The sequence below is a fragment of the Cordyceps militaris genome (genome assembly GCF_000225605.1).
Source record: "Cordyceps militaris CM01 unplaced genomic scaffold CCM_S00003, whole genome shotgun sequence".
Taxonomy (NCBI): Eukaryota; Fungi; Ascomycota; class Sordariomycetes; order Hypocreales; family Cordycipitaceae; genus Cordyceps; species Cordyceps militaris.
Genome location: NW_006271971.1, coordinates 3,955,281 through 3,972,868, shown reverse-complemented (window position 1 = coordinate 3,972,868; position 17,588 = coordinate 3,955,281). Strand labels below are relative to the sequence as shown.

The window sequence follows — 17,588 nt, the reverse complement described above, 5'->3', positions numbered from 1 at the left end:
CCGGCGACGGGCAGGCGGCGAGCCAGTTGACCTCTTCGACCTCTTGCATCTCGCCGAGGGGCGTCATGGTGAGGCCGGCGGCGGGTCGCGCGTCGGCGCGCCAGGCGCGCACGCGGCCGTCGAGGCCGCCGCTGACGAGCGCCTCGCCCGCGGGCAGCGTCCAGCAGAGCGCGTTGATGGAGTCGGTGTGGCCCTCGAGGGCGTAGAGGCTCGGCAGGGCGGCAGGTGGCGCCGGCGCGGCCTGGTCGGCGGCGAAGCTGGTCGGCAGGACGGGACGGCTGGGCGCCGCCGACGTGTCAATGACCCAGCCGGCGCCGGGCGCGTCGTCGCCAGCACCCGCGGAGCCGCCGACGGCGACGAGGGACGGGTGCGCGGGATGCTGGGCAATGGCGAAGAGGGAGTCTTGGGGCTCGTCAAAGTAGGCAATGGCGTCGTTGGCGAGGGTCAGTTCCTCCTCGTCGTCGTCGCCAGAGTCCATGGCCATGTCATTGTCGTCGTCGGGTATCTCCTCGGCGGCGTCGTCGGCGGCGAGCACGTCGAGGTCCTCGTCGGCGTGAGGCGGCTGCTCAGGCGGGTCGGAAGGCATCGTGGGCAGCGGGACGTGGAAAAAGGGAAGAAACAAGAACGCTCAAGCAGGAAGAATATTCGTGAGGAGGAGCGGGAGGAAGCCTGCCTTCGGGGGATATCTCGTATTATATCCTAGGCGTCGGCCCGTGGTGTGTAGATGGAAGTCGCCAGAGAGCTTGGATGCTTGATAATCACTTTTTTTTGCCGATGGTGGGGGTTGGACTTTTTTTCGCCGAGTTGCCCCTCATTGCGATGATGCACCAAAGGTACATGTTTCGCCACGTAAATTATCGCTATCCACTTGTACCGCAGGAGCTGCCATGGAGCGGCGCCATAGCTAAATGGCGGAATTTGTAATATCGGCGTTTGGACTACAGGTGTGACTCTTTCACAGCGGATTCTCTGTAATCGACTTGATTGCGTTGAATCATGGTTGGCAGGCTGGCAGGTCTATTTGCAACTAATTAGCAACTCTCACCTCTGAGTCGTCCTGGTTTCCAAGCAACAATGATAAAGAATACAGAAATTACCCTTTGTTTCTTTCTCAATCTTCACCTTTCCCACCTCTTATTTCCTGACTCTTATTCTGCTATCTGTTTTTTCTATATCGCGTGCCACAAATCTCGTCTGATATCAATCACCTTGGGCAATAGCTGTCTCGCTCTGCAAGCTGACCATGTAAAGCAATGTGTTATTCTAAGCAAGACAACGAATAGACGAATAGAACTGCACTACAAGTAAACAATAGAATATAAGAGTTTTTTAATTCACTCTTCGTTTTGCAGATTCGAGTACTGCGCGAAATCCTATGAGAACAGCGCATGTCCAACGAGCCCATGCTTTCGAATTATGCTTTGGCTAACATGAGTGCCTCATCTACAAGTTATAAGGGCCAGGCTAGATGCCAGTCGGTACAATATTCTTAAGAGCTATCCTTTGCAGAACAACTGCAGAGTAGCCAAGGCGAAGTCTCGTTTGAAGCAAGCAGAACGTAACCTTCCCCTGGCCGCATTCTCTGACTCGATGGTGTTGAATATTGTAGATGGAAACCAATCTTTTCATAAGCGACCAGAAACTGCCTAACGCCACTTCACACCAAAAACACAACCCCATAACGCCAAGCTGATCCTGCCCATGAGCAAAGTCACGTCCTCCCGTTCCTTTTCCTACCCAGACGAACCCTGATCAGCCCTCGAGGACCTCAACCCAGTTCTTCTCCGATTGCTTCCGCTTCCAGCGCTCCGCAGCCGCCTCACGGACGAAGCGCTCCTCAGCAGCCTCGATCTCGGACTGGGCGGCCATTTCGCGGATCTGGTGACGTATGCCGAGAGCGAGGGCCTTTTGCCAGCCGCTGTGCGTCTTGCAGCGCTTGCGCTCGCACATGCCGCGGGCGGCATCACCGTCACCGAGCGGGTCGTCGAGGCGGCCGCCCGTGGCCAGGGCCGCCTCGCCCTCGGGTGACGCCGCGTAGGCGGCAAAGGCGTCGCGCGCCGAGATGGTGTCGAGGCGCTGGTCGTAACCGCACATGTCGTCGCCGAAGCGGCCCGCGGCCACGGCGGCGCGCCGCCGCTCCTGCGCGCGCTCAATAAGCGCGAGCATCTTGTCGCACAGCAGCGTCTCGGCCTCGAGCTGCCGTCGCGTGTGCGCGGCCTGCTCGACGTAGCTTCTCTCCTCCTCGCTGAGGATGGAGTCTGTGCTGTCATCTGCATTGGATAGAGTTAGCCGGAAACGAGGATTACTTTGTATGGTCGTCGTGGATATCAACTGTACCTGTGATGATTCCTTTCCCGTTGCTGGCGGCAAAGGGCGAAGAAGTCATGGCCCAGTGTCCATGCTCGTCCACAGTCGCCAGTCCGCTAGACAGGAGCGCCATGAACTCGTCCTGGGAAAGGTGGTCCGTCACAACGCCGCTGCCGCTGCCGCCCTTGGCTGCCTTGGGCAGCCGGCCGACGAGGCGCTCCCACCAGGCCTGCGCGTGCTCAGGGGAGCAAAAGTAGCTCGGCGGGGACTGGCTGAGGCGCGCGGCCTTTTTGCAGGCGCCCATGCTGCAGCTTCTCTTGTAGATGGACCGCAGATGCTTGTTGGTGCAGCGCGGGCAGATGAACTTCTCGATGAGGTTCTCCCCGACCTCCTTGACCAGGTTGATACACTCGCCGTGGAACCAGTCGTCGCACCCCTCGCAGCAGATCATCCAGCGGTGGTCGTCGGGCCCCTGACACAGACAGTACGGGCCGTTGTCCGAGTCATTGTCGCCACCGGAGCCGTCGTCTGCGGCGGCGGCGCCGCCCCCATTCTTGGGCTTCTTGGGTTTCCTGGGAAGCGTCGACTTGGGCCGCTTGGGGATCTTTTTGACGGTGGCAGCGGTGCCCTTTTTTTTAGGGGGCGACGCGCGCGTCGACGATGGCGTGAGGTCAGCCGTCTCGGTAGACGGAATGGGCGTAGAGGAAGCGGCGCGGGGTGAGGCGGCGGCGGATTCATTCTTGATGAAAACGTCGACCTCGAAGCGCGAATCGTCCGAGTACAGGGAATCCATCATGGAGTGTCCCGATTGGCCCTGGCGGGACTCTCTATGCGTTGAAAAAGCCGGTGATATGCTGCATGCTTCATAAAAGAATCGCGAAGAATTAATCCGTCGCAAGTTTCAGGAGCTATTGTAACATGTTTAGATCAAGCATTCACCCACAGACGGCAGTGCTACTGTAACTACCATACCGCGTCAATGTGCTAATCCTGGCGGCTTTCAGGCAAGTGGTTAGCGCATCCAAGTGGCGCCACAGTGAGGAAGCAGCTTGCCGGAAGATGTTCGGAAACCTGCTATCATCACTAAGCAAATTATTTTATCATTTATCATCAACAGCTCCTAGACCATCGCCGTTTAAACATCACCCGCGACCAATCGGCAGCGACGACAACAATGGCGCATTCGAGAATATCCATTACTGCGATGCGCAGTGCGCTCGTCCGGGGCTCCGCGCCGCAGTGCCAACGCTGCTTCTCCAACAGCGCGGTGCAAACCAAGCTCTCCCGGTCCAGCGCCGCCGCCGCGATGCGCAGTATCCGCGCGCGACTTCCGATGACGCAGAAGCGTACAAAGTACAACACGGTCGAGCAGGCCAAGAGCCGACATAGCACTGGGGTATGAATCATCCGAAACAAGATGGAAGCTCTGCTGCGTAATGGCAAGACTGACCGAGTTGTCGCGCTCCCTTAGCCGTTTTCCTGGAAATCCGGACTTCTATTTGTCGCCACCTGCGGCGTCCTGGTCTGGTACTTTGAGCACGAAAAACAGCGCATGCAGCGCATGCGAATCGCCGAGGCGAACAAGGGCGTCGGCAGACCGCTGGTCGGAGGTCCCTTTGAGCTGGTTGACCACGACGGCAAGCCCTTTACCAGCGAGATGATGAAGGGCAAATACGCATTGGTACGTGACACAGACTTGCACTACGACCCCACCAAAGATGATATAAACTAATAGTTCCCCGCACCAGGTGTACTTTGGCTTCACCCGCTGCCCCGACATTTGCCCCGAAGAGCTCGACAAGATGGCGCGCATGCTTGACATTGTCAAGGAGCGCGCGCCGGCCGGAAGTCTGCTGCCCATCTTCATCACATGCGACCCTGAGCGCGACGACCCTGCGGCCCTCAAGGGCTACCTGGCCGAGTTCCATCCCGAGTTCATCGGCCTGACGGGCACCTACGATCAAATCAAGGACACGTGCAAGAAGTACCGCGTCTACTTCAGCACACCACAAAATGTCAAGCCCGGCCAGGACTATCTCGTCGACCACAGCATCTACTTTTACCTGATGGACCCCGACGGCGACTTTGTCGAGGCGCTCGGCCGCCAGCATTCGCCGGACGAGGGCGCCAAGCTGATCCTGGACCACATGAAGGACTGGGCGAAGAGATAGGGGGGAATGGACTGCCTTTCCGGGTGCTTGGGCGAATTGTATACTACTGTACTTTTTCTACAACTTGTAAAGAGTGACGAATTGTAATAGCAGACAACTCCACGAAATCAAATAATCTGTCGACTTTGCGCGTCGTGTATAAATGTGAGCTTTGTGGTAATACCTACCCAAGACTGACAACATTCAGTCGGCGATTTGATAAAATTCCAGCTCTCAGAATTTGAGAAGCTCAACGTTAGAAACTTGACTAGAACCGTGAGATGTCTTTTTACAGTTCTTTAAGAGAGCAATCGCATTGTTTCATCATCCCTGTATCGTGGCACGAGGCCGGCTCTCACTCCCGGTTGGTGGAGCTAGAAGCCACTTTATTACTACCAAAGCTACTGACGAGGTCTCACCTTTGCAACTCACACACTCACGCGCGTATTTCTTCTACTGACGATACACCGAAGGAGACTCGCGGAGATTGGGAGTCGCAGGATATCTTTGGCGGAAATGATCTGCAGTCGGGTGCTCGGCGCGCGTCTGGCGCCGTGCTGTTGGTCACTGGCCAGGGCCGGCGTCCTCCGCTCTCACGCCGTTGCGCCAGCCACAAGCATCATTCGTAAGGCGGCGCAGCACCGAGCTTTCAGCAGCGCGCCGCGCCAATTGCGCGAGAAGGCTTCGTTCAGGGAAACGGGCTCTACTGCGGCGGCTGTGGATGACACTGGCTCAGAGAGGAACCCTTCCTTTGCGGATATTGCATTTGCATTCGAGTACGTCCGCTCCCCTGGCTCTAGTAGAGTGATACTTGGCATACTGACTAATTGATTTCACCGCTAGCATTGATGGCGTGCTGTACCAAGGACAAAAAGGTATCCCAGGTGCCAAAGAGATGCTGCAGAAAATCCGGCAGCTGGGGTTACGCTACGTGTTTTTGACCAACGGCGGCGGCGCGCATGAGAATGCCAAGGTGGCATCTCTGGCGAAGCGGCTGGGCCTCGAGAATCCAGAACATGTGCTCAAGGATAGAGTGATATTGTCGCATACGCCCATGCGGAGCTGGGATGAAGATGTCAAGAAGAACGGCACCGTGCTGGTCACGGCATCCCAGCCTGAAACAGCAAGGCAGCTTGCCAGAGAGTGCGTGTTGGCATTTTCTTACGAGGTTTTACCAGGACAATGTACTGACATTTCTATCCAGATACGGGTTTCAGCGAGCGGTGACGCCGGCGGACTTGCTGGCCGCCAATGGACATATTTACCCGTTTGCTCATCTCCGCGACAGCCTGCACAAGGAATCTTCGCCGTTGCCAGACGGGAAGAGCGCCGCCGCCATCAGCGACCCGTACAGCCGCGTCATCCCCCCCGACGCGCTCAAAATTGACCAGATCCTGGTGTGGAACGACCCACGCGACTGGTCGCTCGACATCCAGGTGATCCACGACCTGCTCGTCTCGTACCGGGGCTACCCGGGCACGCTGTCGACCAAGAACGGCGACCGGACGCTGACCGACGCCGGGTGGCAGCAGGACGGGCAGCCGGGGCTGTGGATTTCGAACCTGGACCTCGTGTGGAAGACGGAGTACCCGGTGAACCGGTTCGGTACGGGCGCGTTCCTGGAGGCGCTCAAGGGCGTGTGGGCGGCGGTGACGGGGGGCGCGGCGCCGCTGCGGTACCAGGCGCTGGGCAAGCCGTCGCGGCGCACGTACGAGTACGCGCACGAACGGCTGCTGCGGTACGACGCCGACGTGCTGGGGCAAGGCGGCACGGCGACGAGGCCGCTGCGCAGGGTCTACATGATTGGCGACAACCCGGAGAGCGATATCCGCGGGGCCAACGACTTTGCGCCAGGCGATGGTGCGCAGTGGGAGTCGATCCTGGTGCGCACGGGTGTCTTTCAGCCCACGCTGCAGGAGCCCGAGCCGCGGTACAAGCCGACGGTGATTGTCGATGATGTGGTGGACGCGGTGGTGTGGGCGCTGCGAAACGAGGGCATGGACGTGTCACGGGACTGGCTGCTGTCCAAGTAAAGGAGGTGCTTGTGTGTTTTTTGTTGTAGCATTTACATGTTTGTAGATAGAGAAAATACGTGCACCTTTGGTAGTACGAACAATTGGAAGCGTGTGAGTCACAGCGGTCGTGGTGGATGGGTTCATAAGTCACATTGTGCCATTCACACCTCAAGCGAAACGCAATAAGCAACATAGCCCAGTGGAAGAGCGACGGGCTCATAACCCGTAGGTCCCTGGATCGAGACCAGGTGTTGCTAGTTATTGATCCTTCTTTTTTTTTTCTTGGTGACTCACACTTTGGTGGCCGCCGTTGGTGCTTCGTTTTGCTGCGGAAAGTTTATCTGGCGGATGAGATGGGATGGCCCCAGGTAGATCTACAGGTTAGCGTTTGTGAGTGCGTGACTGCACGGATACTTGCACAGAGCCATGTTTGTGGAATGAATGTATATATTGATGCAGCAAAAGCTTCGGATACACCGTCACCAAGACACGTCTGGAATCCCCCTCTTGCCCATGTCAAAGATGTAAATAGTAGCGGTGAATTTATGTACACTAATATTTGGCGTGTTGCCTGGGTCGTCGGGATGGACGACGTGCCGGTGGCCGAGTACGGACAGTCGGTGGCTTGATGTAGACTAGCTGTGAGGAATACCAGTAAGCTGGGCGGGATGGCGGGATAGAAGCTTGTCAGCTTGGCGGCAACATGAAGAGGAAGAGGGAAAGCGTGAAAATGCAAAGCCTTGCGTTGAAAACAAGGGGGAGGAAGTTGGAGAAAGGAACAAGAGAGGCTGCTGTATCCGTATCCGTAACGCGGGAGGAATATTGGCTGCAGGTGTCGCGTGCCGTCCAGCCGCGGGAAAAAAAAGGGCAATCTTGTGTGTGGGCGATGGAGATGTGAGACAGCCAGGCCGGTTTGCCGTGGTTTAATAAATTTTATCAACGGGCGACAGGTAGCAATAGGTTTATCTACAACGGGGCTGGCTAGTAGCGGGTTATTCCAGGGCTGTGGCGCTTGTTAGTGTCTCGTGACCATTTTCATATCTGACAACGTTGATGTTATCAAGGTAAACAGGTGGTCCCTGAGTAACGGGGGAAGCCATTCATTATACATTCTCCAGGAGAGGAACCAGGAAAAGCATAAAAGCATAGTATCCGAAAAGATGAGCAAAAAAGCTCTGGATTGATAAAATGACGTAGTTCATCTGCAGGAGCCAAACACCGAGTCGTAGGGCGAGTCTGTGTCCTGTCCCCCAAGAGCTAAAGAGCTAACAGGTACCTCCTACTAGCCCTGCAATCTCCCCACCAAGCCCAGACCAAGCTCACGACAAGCCCACGACAACACTTACCCTTCCTTATTACTACCTGTATCCCCCCCAGACCACCACCACCACTTCAACAACACCCGCCCTCACATTCGGTTTCCTGTCGCGTGCATCCTCTTCCACCAAACTTGCTCCTGACCTCTTCCACCTAGTGCGAGCCGAGCATGTCGACCTGATTCTCCCTCCTCAGCCCTCTCGTCCCATCCTACTTTTTGACACGCTCCTCCCAACGTCCCTGGTGCTCCCACCCTTTTTGCTCCCCGTCTTGGCGCCGTCACAGCTTCTGGCTTGTGATTGCCCTTGGTTTTTGTGCCCCCGCCAACAACCCTCCCAATCATGTCAACCGAACATTTTCCCGCATACGGGCCGACACCCCTTCGCTCGGCCCTGAAAGCGGACGACGACGGTGACAGGACACCGCCTGTCAGCGGCTCCCTCAAAGGTGTGTGCGTGTGCGTTGTGCGTGCATGTCCTGACAACCTTGTTTGCTAACCCTACCCCCAACAGCTGTCCAGATCGCCGAGCCCGTCGAGGAACACTTCGTTGACGACGCCGACCCCAGCCAGTCCTCCAAGCTCTTCCGCGTAAGCTCTTCCAGCAAGCGTATGAGCGGCAAGCCCGTCTCTTCTTCGCGCTCCTCCATCAGCGAGCCCTCTCCCGCTTTACGGCCCCAGGACGACCCCTACTCCTCACAGACACGTTCCTCCCGTCACGACAACAACCGCCAATACTACAGCGAGAAGCTGCTTGCACAGGTTAGCGACTGGCTCGAGCACGAGCGACACAAGGCTGCGAGTCGCAAGAAGCGCACCCACCTACACCACCACCACCACCCGCGCCGCTCCTCCCAATCCCCGCCCGACGGCAGCCGCACGGCGCACAGCGGCCCCGATGCCGACAATGTTGACCCCACCGCCGCTGCTCCCCAGGTTCAGCACCGGCAGCGCTCCGACTCGGTCGACTCCCAGGCGAGCGACGTCTCCCTCGACCGCCTCCAACGTATCGTCGAGGACTCTATGGCGTCCATGGGCCTCACAGCTGTCCCGCACTTCAGCCCCCACCCGCCCCGGCAGAAGCCACCCAAGCGCCGCGGCTCGCTGCGCGCCGCCGCCTCCTCGGACACCGAGTACGGCGAGGGCGACGTCGTCGTGCCCAGTTGTGACGCCTGGCTCGACAACTCTAAGACGCTCGTCTACTCGGGCGCCGCACTGAGCAATGAGGCACCCGAAGCCACGGCCACGGCTACCCGCGTCGCCAAGGAGAAGGAGGTCTGGCTGGTGTTCAAGAATGAAATTATTCGCATCGCGCACACCCTGCGGCTCAAGGGCTGGCGCCGTGTACCCCTCGGCGACGGCCACCGTATCTGGGTTGAGCGCTTGAGCGGCGCCTTAACCAACGCCGTCTATGTCGTCACCCCACCCGCCGATATCCTCGAGGTCGAGGGCAAGAAGATGCCACCGAAGATCCTACTCCGCATTTACGGCCCCCAGGTCGAGCACCTGATTGACCGCGAAAACGAGCTTAAGGTCCTCCAGCGTCTGGCGCGCAAGAAGATCGGTCCGCGGTTGCTTGGCACATTTAAGAATGGCCGCTTCGAGCAGTACTTTAACGCCATCACGCTGTGCCCGAGCGACCTGCGCGAACCCGACACCATGAAGCAGATTGCTAAGCGCATGCGCGAGCTGCACGACGGCATCGAACTGCTCCCGTCGGAGCGGGACGCCGGCCCCGGCATCTGGAAGAATTGGGACCAGTGGCTCGACAATGTTGGCCGTATTGTGCAGTTTCTCGACCAGGATCTGCACAACGTCCCCGAAGGACCGCGCGCCGCCTCGGTTGTGCATGCCTGGAAAGCCAACGGCTACGTCTGCGGCGCGCCCTGGCCCCAGTTCCTGGCCGCCGTCATCAAGTTTAGAGCCTATCTTGACAGTTTCTACAAGACCCCCAAAGCACTTCGCGAAAGCCTAGTCTTTGCCCATTCCGATGTAAGCTTCACATCACCCCCTTTTCCTTCACGCAGCCCTACTTGGCTAACAGACGCAGACACAATACGGCAACATTCTTCGTATCCGCCCCGACGACGAAAAGTCGCCCCTCCTCCAGGCTGCCAACAAGCACAAACAGCTCATCGTCATTGACTTTGAGTACGCTGCCGCTAACACGCCCGGCCTCGAGTTCGCCAACCACTTCACCGAGTGGACCTACAACTACCACGACCCCGTCACCTCGCACGCCTGCAACGTGGAGCGCTACCCGACGCCCGAGGAGCAGCACCACTTCATCAAGGCCTACATCAACCACCGCCCGCAGTTTCCCGCCCTCGGCACCCCGCGCATACTGCCCCAAGACAGCAGCAGCAGCAGCACGGCTGCCAACACGGCCGCCAACGCGGGCGCCGGCTCTGGATCGTGCACGGGCACGCCGGCTCTGTTGCCCACCGCGTCAAGCAGCTCCATCGTCGAGTTTATGCTCGACGCCCGCGCGCCCGTCGGTGGCTGGTCCGCTGCTGAGCGCGCCCGCGAGGAGCAGAGCGAAGCACAGGTCCGCGAGCTCATGGAATCGACGCGCCTCTGGCGTACCGCCAACAGCGCCATGTGGGCCGCCTGGGGCGTCGTCCAGGCCAAGATTCCCGGCCTCGACGAGGCCAACCGCCCCGTGGCCCGCGACGTCGCCGAGAAGGCCGAGGAAGAAATGGGTGTTGACGAGTTTGACTACCTCAGCTACACACAGAGCCGCGCCTTCTTCTTCTGGGGCGACTGCGTCAAGCACGGCATTGTATCGCTCGAGGAGCTGCCGGAGACGTTGCGCCCACAAATCAAAATGGTTGACTATTAAGCGAGGACACGGCAGAGGAAAAGTGAGTACATACCATTTGGATAGCGATGACTTGTTTTACTGTTCACATTTCTTGCTCTACAGCGTGGGTCTGAGTTTTTACATGTAAATCTATCAATATGTAAAGATATCCAAAAAGCGTTAGTTGAAGGCAACATTTCATGAACATGTAATGTAGACTTGGCTGTGTATGTAGGCGTTTTGTAAAGGTGCTTTTTCCATGTCCAGCGTGCCCAATTTATCCCCCCACCCATTTCTAATATGAAAAAAAAAAATATAAAAAATATATGTATGAACTTGTATGGATAGCGATATGATTCGTACTTGTTTTGTGTTGTCGTTTAGGCGTCAAGATTCAGCCGCTCCAGCATGCTGTCAATCTTGCCCAGCAGGACCTGGTAGTTGATGGCGTCGGACAAGAACTCATCCTCGGCCGCCTCCCCGTCCAGTGTGCGCACGCCACTCGCAGCAGCCGCAGCCGCAGCCGCAGCAGAGTCTGCGACGCCATCTGAAACCCCCTGTGCGCCGTCGGCCGACACCTCGCCCTCCCCGTTGAGCATGTCGTCGAGGTTGGTGTCCTCGAAGCGCAGACGGAAGCGCTCCGAGAGGTAGTACCGGATATCGTCGAGCAGTTCAATCGTGTCCGTCTCCTCGCGGGCGCGGATGCGGTCGGCGCTCGCGCGGATAAGCTCCTGGAACTCGGCGTCGTCAATGTAGTCCTCGAGACGGTGGGCGAGGTAGCGCGCGGCGAACTCTTCGAGGCGCTGCACACGCAGGTCCCAGGCGGCGTGGATGACGTCGTAGATGTTGATGGGCTCGACTTCGTCGTCGTCGGCGGCGGCGCTTGGGGTCTCGGGTACTGCTCCATTGCGACGCGGCGGCGGGGATTTGTCGTGACTCCTGCCGCCGTGGGTGCGGTCGACGAGCGCGTTGCTACGGCCGCTGCCGAGGGTGCTGATCGCGACGGCCGCCTTGGTCTTGAGGGTGTCGAGGAAGAGCATGTCGGCGGCGTATAGGAGCTCGAGTGCGTGCTCGAGCGGGCACGCCACCGTCTCCGTGTACAGGAACGCGAGCACGAGCTCGAGTACCGCGGGGCTGCAGTCGACCGTCACCACGCGCAGGCAGTCCGCGCGCCGCGCCTCGACGAACTCGCCCGAGAACATGCGCCGAAAGTAGTCACTGCGGATGAGCATCGCTTTGTGCGCGGGGTACAGCACCGACGTGCGCGCCGGCGCCGCGGTGGGAATGGAGGGCCCGATGGGGATGCTGGGCGGCGTGCTGGGAGTTGACGTGGCGGCCGGCGGAGTCGCGTCGCTCTCGTCCGCATCGTGCTCGGGTTCGTCGGCGCGGAGCAACACGTCGGCAAAGATGGAGTTGCCATGTTTCCAGGTGACCTCGTCGACACGATCGGTGTCAACGACCATCTTGTGACCGATGATGCTGTCTTGGAAAAAGTCGCTGACCTGTTTCAGGGCGCGCCCAACTTCGTCCTGATGGCGCTGGCGCGCAAGACGGCGGTCGTTGCCCTCGAGGATAGCTTCCCACAGGTGGTCGATTTCCAGCTGCTTGCTGATCTTATCGACGCCTGTCAGGATGGCCTCGTCCGACACATTGCTTCTGGTAGATGAGAGATCGCTGGGCATGTCGCCCAGATAGATGTACTGGAAGACGAGGTGAAATGACTCGTCCGGGATCGCCGTCGCGAGTTTCCAAACCTCCGTGTCGGGCTGCGCCTCGAGCTTTTTGCGAAAGTACGGAGACCGGGCTGAGAGAAGAAATTTGTGCAGCTCAAACGAGCGATTGTCCGAGGTTAGCGTAATGTCGGAGGTCTTGGGTGTCTTCATGGACATGAGAGCGGTTATGTGCGAGGACCAGTAGACAAAAGGATCAGACGACTTGGAAAAGTCGTACTTGAGTAGCAGGTTTCGTATCCGGTCGTTCAAGGCATTATAAATACATCTTTCTCCTTGAAAGGTATTTCTTTCTGCGAGGGCTCCTGCGCAATGGTTGAGCCCAATGCCGAGATAGGCAATAGAGAGGACATACCAGCTTCTAGCAGTAATTGCACCAGTTCATAGTGGCCACAAAGGCTAGCCTACTATAGTATGAGAATTGGTGTTTTATTATGGTAGAATATGCAAGACTCACAATAATTAGCGGCGTATAGTCGAATCTATCTTTGCCGTTGATATTCACGCCCGTGTTCATAAGCTCTTGGCATTTCCGGAGGTCGCCATGACGGCACGCAACAAGGAAGTCATTGAACTCTTGGGTTTGATCAAGAGGGTTATCTTCTCTCAATACACCGTCTTTGATCATTCGATGTTCTTCGTGGAGTTTGCCCTCGAGGCCAAACTTTGTCATGACCATTTTGAACACCAGAGTTTAGTCCGTTGCAGCACCGCGCACAACTAAGAGACGCCGCTTATCGCTCTAGAAGAGGGGCGCAACAAAAAAATACTAGAATAAAAAGGACAAAAAAGGAATTAAGAGTATGGATAGCATTATAGTTAGATTTTTGGCAGTCTCGGTGTTTAATAATGCAAGTTCCAGCGAGGCAAGTCATCAACGACGCCATCAGCGCACGGGCCAAGGCCAGCCGCAGCCACAGAAGCCCCGCCACATCTCCTATCGATAAGTGCCCGCCTTACATAAGGCACGTCGCACTGCAGTGGTTGCTATGGCACCGTTCGGGCCTGTTTACTTGGCCCGTCACCCCGGTCTCTACCAGTGGGTCAGGCCGGGATGCTACAGGACTTGGTGCACGACAGTGTCGACTTTGCTTCTCTTATGGCACAGGGCACCTATTCTCAAACCTCGTTCTCCTTTCCTCACAACAACATTCTCAAGTACTAACAACACAGCGACACCTTCCCTCCTTCCCGCAACGAGCATCTACTGGCCAACAGGGCTTCGACGGAGGACGTCTTACATGGGACTTTTCGATTAAGTCGGCACAGCCGTGAATTATTCACCATGTCGTCGGAGGATAAATATGAAACTCTCGAGAAGATTGGTACGTACCCAATTCTCTACCTCGAGCGCATGAGGCCTTGCATGCCATGCTACGTCTTGTACTGACCTATACCGTGCTCTCCAGGCCATGGCTCCTTTGGCATCATCCGCAAGGTTCGCCGCAAGAACGACGGCTTCATCCTGTGCCGGAAAGAAATCTCGTACCTGCGAATGTCCCAAAAAGAGCGAGAACAGCTGCATGCCGAGTTTCAAATCCTTTCCCACCTCCGACACGACAACATCGTCGCCTACTACCACCGAGAGCACCTCAAGGCCAGCCAGGACCTGCATCTCTATATGGAATATTGTGGCAACGGAGACCTTGGGCGGGTCATTAAGGATCTGCAACTAAGAGGGCAACGAGCTCAGGAGAGCTTCGTCTGGAGCATCTTCAGCCAATTGGTGCTTGCGTTGTACCGTTGTCACTATGGCGTTGACCCGCCAGAGGTTGGCACAAATATTCTTGGTCTTACACAGGGCGGAGGATCTGCACCAAAAACGCCTGCTGGGGCGATGACAATTCTGCATCGCGATCTCAAGCCCGAGAACGGTGAGGCTCTTGAACACTGCCAGATGATGCGGAACTAACAAGAAGATTAGTATTCCTGGGGGAAGATAACTCGGTCAAGCTTGGGGACTTTGGTCTTTCCAAGATGATCAAGTCTCAAGACTTTGCCTCGACCTATGTTGGGACGCCATTCTACATGTCCCCCGAAATCTGTGCGGCCGAGAAATACACACTCAAGTCGGACATTTGGGCACTGGGCTGCATCATCTACGAACTCTGCGCTAAAGAGCCTCCCTTCAACGCCAAGACACACTATCAGTTGGTCCAGAAGATCAAGGAAGGCAAAGTGGCCCCGCTGCCTGAGATATACTCGCCGGAGCTGAACCAGGTTATCCGAGATTGCCTCAAGGTGAACCCTGACCGCCGTCCCGATACGGTTCAGCTGTTGAACTTGCCCGTGGTCAAACTGATGAGGAAAGAAAAGGAAGTGGTGGATTTTAACAAGTCTCTCACCTCGCGAGAAGAGATGATTTGCCGGCGAGAACGGGAGTTGAATGACCGCCTGCTTGCCTTTGAAAGAGAAAAGCAACAGATCCGCGATAACGTCGACGCTTCGCTTCGTCTTGAATGGGAGGTAAAAGCACGCTTGGAGATTGATCGCTTGGTGAATATAGAGCTAGAGAACTTGCAAAAGAAGTTTGAGGAAGAGGTCAAGATCCGGGTCGACGCTGAATTGGCGAAGAAGGTCGTCACCTTTGCGGAAAAGGAGGAAGAGAAGCACATTGACGACTACGCTTCATCTGTGAACAAATCCGATTACCCGCAATCATCCATTGGAGCGAGCGGAGACGAATATCCTTCGACAACGGACATTAGCGAATACTCGATGGATAGCCCCGACTCCTCTAAGGAGGTGAAGAAGACTGCCCGAACACCATTTGCCCGGGCCCAAACTATGTTTGCTGGGCCAGTAGGCACGCCAATGGACATTGTGATGGCATCGCCCAGCCCGATTGCCATTGCCTCCCTTTCCCTCTCACCACGCCGAAACGGCGCCACCAAGGCGCCAACTGCTAAGCCAGGCAACATATTTGCTGCTGCAGCCGCCGGGGGTGTGGACGCACGATGGGAACTTCACCGCGAGCCCATCCTGGTGGACTCGGATGACGAGGACCTCTGCCCGTCGCCCACGAGGCTCATCAAGTCGTCCAAGAACCCGTTCAAGACGCGGCCGGTTCTTACCTCGCAAAAGTCGTGTCCCGTCAACCGGGTAAAACCAACGGGCTCCAACATCAAGGCCACAGCCTCGCAGCCAGACCTCATCCCCCGTTCCCCTAGCCGTAGCCCGACCAAGATTCCCGTGGCCAACTCGGGCGACGTACCGGCAGGCCCGGGCGGGGTCCGCGAGGGGCTATCGCGTGCCCGTTCAGTCAAGAAGGAACCCGCCGCCGCTGCCGCTACCGCCCCGGCTGCCCCCAACCAGGCAGGCGGCGACATGCTGGGCAAGATGGCGGCCAAAAACAACCTCCGCGGCCGGAGCCTTGTGGAGCTGCAGCAGGCGCGGGCGGGCGGGCGACCGTTGAGTGCGTTGGGCAGCGCGCCTGGATCCGAAAACGTGAGCCCCAAGAGAGCTGCCGCTTTCCGGGAACGAATGGCCGCTGAGCGCCGCGAGTACGAGGACGCTGTCGCCGTCTGGGACCCTGATCGAGACGAGATGCCCAGCCCGTTTCTCAACCGTCGACGAAACATGAAAGTCTTGACGTGAGAGACATTTTCCTTTTTATACGAATGTCACGAATTGAATGAGGGGACTATTATACAGCGGACCCCGGTGTTATACATCTTTTTCGTTTAAGCCGGATCAAACAAGAACACGACAACATTTGCTGACTTGAGTTCCGCACAACTCTCCTTTTCCAATTTTTTTCATCATCATGTCTTGTTTAAAAATAACTACATTATCAAAAAGATGAATGAGCCTGTTTCGAGGACGGAGGCGGGGAGTGAGAGGACGAGTACCGGGGGGGGGGGGGGAGCAGGCTCCATGATGGATGGCACTCTTTTTTCTTCTTCTTTTTCATATTCTGTTTTTTGTTCTGGGTACTCCATCTCACTATCACGAGCACATTTCTTTTTACTCTCACCTCATTCTCGCAAGAGGACCAAATTCTGGGAAGAAGCGCGTTGGAGGCGTTTGGAAAGGCATCTTTATCCATATCTGCCGACGGGGATTCGTTATTTGGTCGCGACCCCCTGGCTTACCATTACTTTTGTGTCATTTAATTATTTTGGTTAATTGTTCATTGTTCCTCATATTGACCTTTGGATTCGCAATCATGTACAGTTTGATGTGATTACTCGGGTTGTACTGACGGGGTCGAAGACAAGTCTATATACAACAACAGCATACGGAACTTGAGACGAGTTCGTTTGCTCCACTCACTATCCTGTGTAGACCTTGAGAGAAGAGCAAACCTTGAGCTTGTTGACAGATAGAAGCAGGCCCGGTTCTCTGGTCCAATTTGGAAGAGCTTCCAGATAGTTCCTATCGTTGAAAACATCTAACTAGTTAGATGAGATGTGGTTTTGCAACCATGCCAAGGATGAAAGCCCACAATCCAGCGCTAAAACTAGTCTTAGCAAGACCACTACATGCGTACACTGCTGCACCGAGGTCGTGGTCACCGAGGTCCGTGTTAGTGTCATCGACGGAACGGTAGAGGTCCCGCCCCGAGTCTCTCTCTGTTTTTCGATTTCTCTTCCTGTGGACGATGGTGGCGATGAACTTCAACGCCGAAAGTACGGTCTCAGACTGGGTTAAGTCCGAACAAGGTTGCACACACCAACAGGGCTCATCTCGGGGACCGGCTTATCCTGCCTTCATTACGTCGTAGTCGCGTTGCTCTTTTTTTGCGGAGATGGACGGCTCACCACTATCGCGTCACCGTCGGCACTTGAAGCGGGCCAACTCGACGACTAACTAAAGTATACAAATAGCTTCGCCATCACCAAGTTCTCGCCACCTTGCATCGCACGGCTTCACTCCAACCTCTCTCTTTATCTCACCCGTCTATCGAAGACTCGACGCAGCCTACACAACGACCAAACACTCCCAGCAAAAAGCCAATCCACTCTCAAACACAATGGCAGCCAATGGCAAGCTGGTCCTTGTCACGGGCGGTTCCGGCTTCATCGCGCTGCACGTCATCCACAAGCTCCTCGAAAAGGGCTACCGGGTGCGCGCGACAGTGCGCTCGCTGCAGCGCGCCTCCGACGTGCGCACCGCCCTCGCCTCTGCCGGCGTCGCCGCCTCGGCCATCGCCGGCGTCGAGTTCGCCGAGGTCGACCTCCTCGGCGACGCGGCCGGCTGGGACGCGGCGTGCGCGGGCGCCGACGCCGTGCTGCACGTGGCGTCGCCGTTCCCGGCCAGCGAGCC

At 56.9% G+C, this 17,588-nt stretch overlaps 6 protein-coding genes across 6 annotated transcripts; 4 read left to right on the top strand and 2 right to left on the bottom strand.

Annotated features, from left to right (window-relative positions):
• Positions 1–1,752: 1,752 nt before the first annotated feature.
• CCM_04860 (PHD transcription factor, putative) lies at positions 1,753–3,103 on the bottom strand (the record flags this gene model as incomplete). The annotated part of the gene is made up of 2 exons (XM_006670006.1): positions 1,753–2,270; positions 2,338–3,103. 2 exons carry the CDS (start codon positions 3,101–3,103, stop codon positions 1,753–1,755), a joined length of 1,284 nt encoding a protein of 427 aa, XP_006670069.1.
• Positions 3,104–3,481: 378 nt separating this feature from the next.
• On the top strand, positions 3,482–4,478 carry CCM_04859 (protein sco1; the record flags this gene model as incomplete). Its single annotated transcript, XM_006670005.1, has 3 exons — positions 3,482–3,703; positions 3,779–3,988; positions 4,056–4,478. The coding sequence occupies 3 exons, from the start codon at positions 3,482–3,484 to the stop codon at positions 4,476–4,478; spliced, it is 855 nt and encodes a 284-aa protein (XP_006670068.1).
• Positions 4,479–4,738: 260 nt separating this feature from the next.
• CCM_04858 (HAD-superfamily hydrolase, subfamily IIA, CECR5) lies at positions 4,739–6,490 on the top strand (the record flags this gene model as incomplete). Its single annotated transcript, XM_006670004.1, is given in 4 exon segments — positions 4,739–5,016; positions 5,033–5,233; positions 5,301–5,600; positions 5,662–6,490. 4 exon segments carry the CDS (start codon positions 4,739–4,741, stop codon positions 6,488–6,490), a joined length of 1,608 nt encoding a protein of 535 aa, XP_006670067.1.
• A 1,640-nt stretch (positions 6,491–8,130) lies between these two features.
• On the top strand, positions 8,131–10,629 carry CCM_04857 (choline kinase; the record flags this gene model as incomplete). Its single annotated transcript, XM_006670003.1, has 3 exons — positions 8,131–8,236; positions 8,302–9,779; positions 9,838–10,629. 3 exons carry the CDS (start codon positions 8,131–8,133, stop codon positions 10,627–10,629), a joined length of 2,376 nt encoding a protein of 791 aa, XP_006670066.1.
• Positions 10,630–10,970: 341 nt separating this feature from the next.
• CCM_04856 (ankyrin repeat and BTB/POZ domain-containing protein 1) lies at positions 10,971–12,999 on the bottom strand (the record flags this gene model as incomplete). Its single annotated transcript, XM_006670002.1, has 3 exons — positions 10,971–12,625; positions 12,676–12,724; positions 12,778–12,999. 3 exons carry the CDS (start codon positions 12,997–12,999, stop codon positions 10,971–10,973), a joined length of 1,926 nt encoding a protein of 641 aa, XP_006670065.1.
• A 606-nt stretch (positions 13,000–13,605) lies between these two features.
• CCM_04855 (G2-specific protein kinase nimA) lies at positions 13,606–15,917 on the top strand (the record flags this gene model as incomplete). The annotated part of the gene is made up of 3 exons (XM_006670001.1): positions 13,606–13,645; positions 13,730–14,194; positions 14,245–15,917. 3 exons carry the CDS (start codon positions 13,606–13,608, stop codon positions 15,915–15,917), a joined length of 2,178 nt encoding a protein of 725 aa, XP_006670064.1.
• Positions 15,918–17,588: the final 1,671 nt, after the last annotated feature.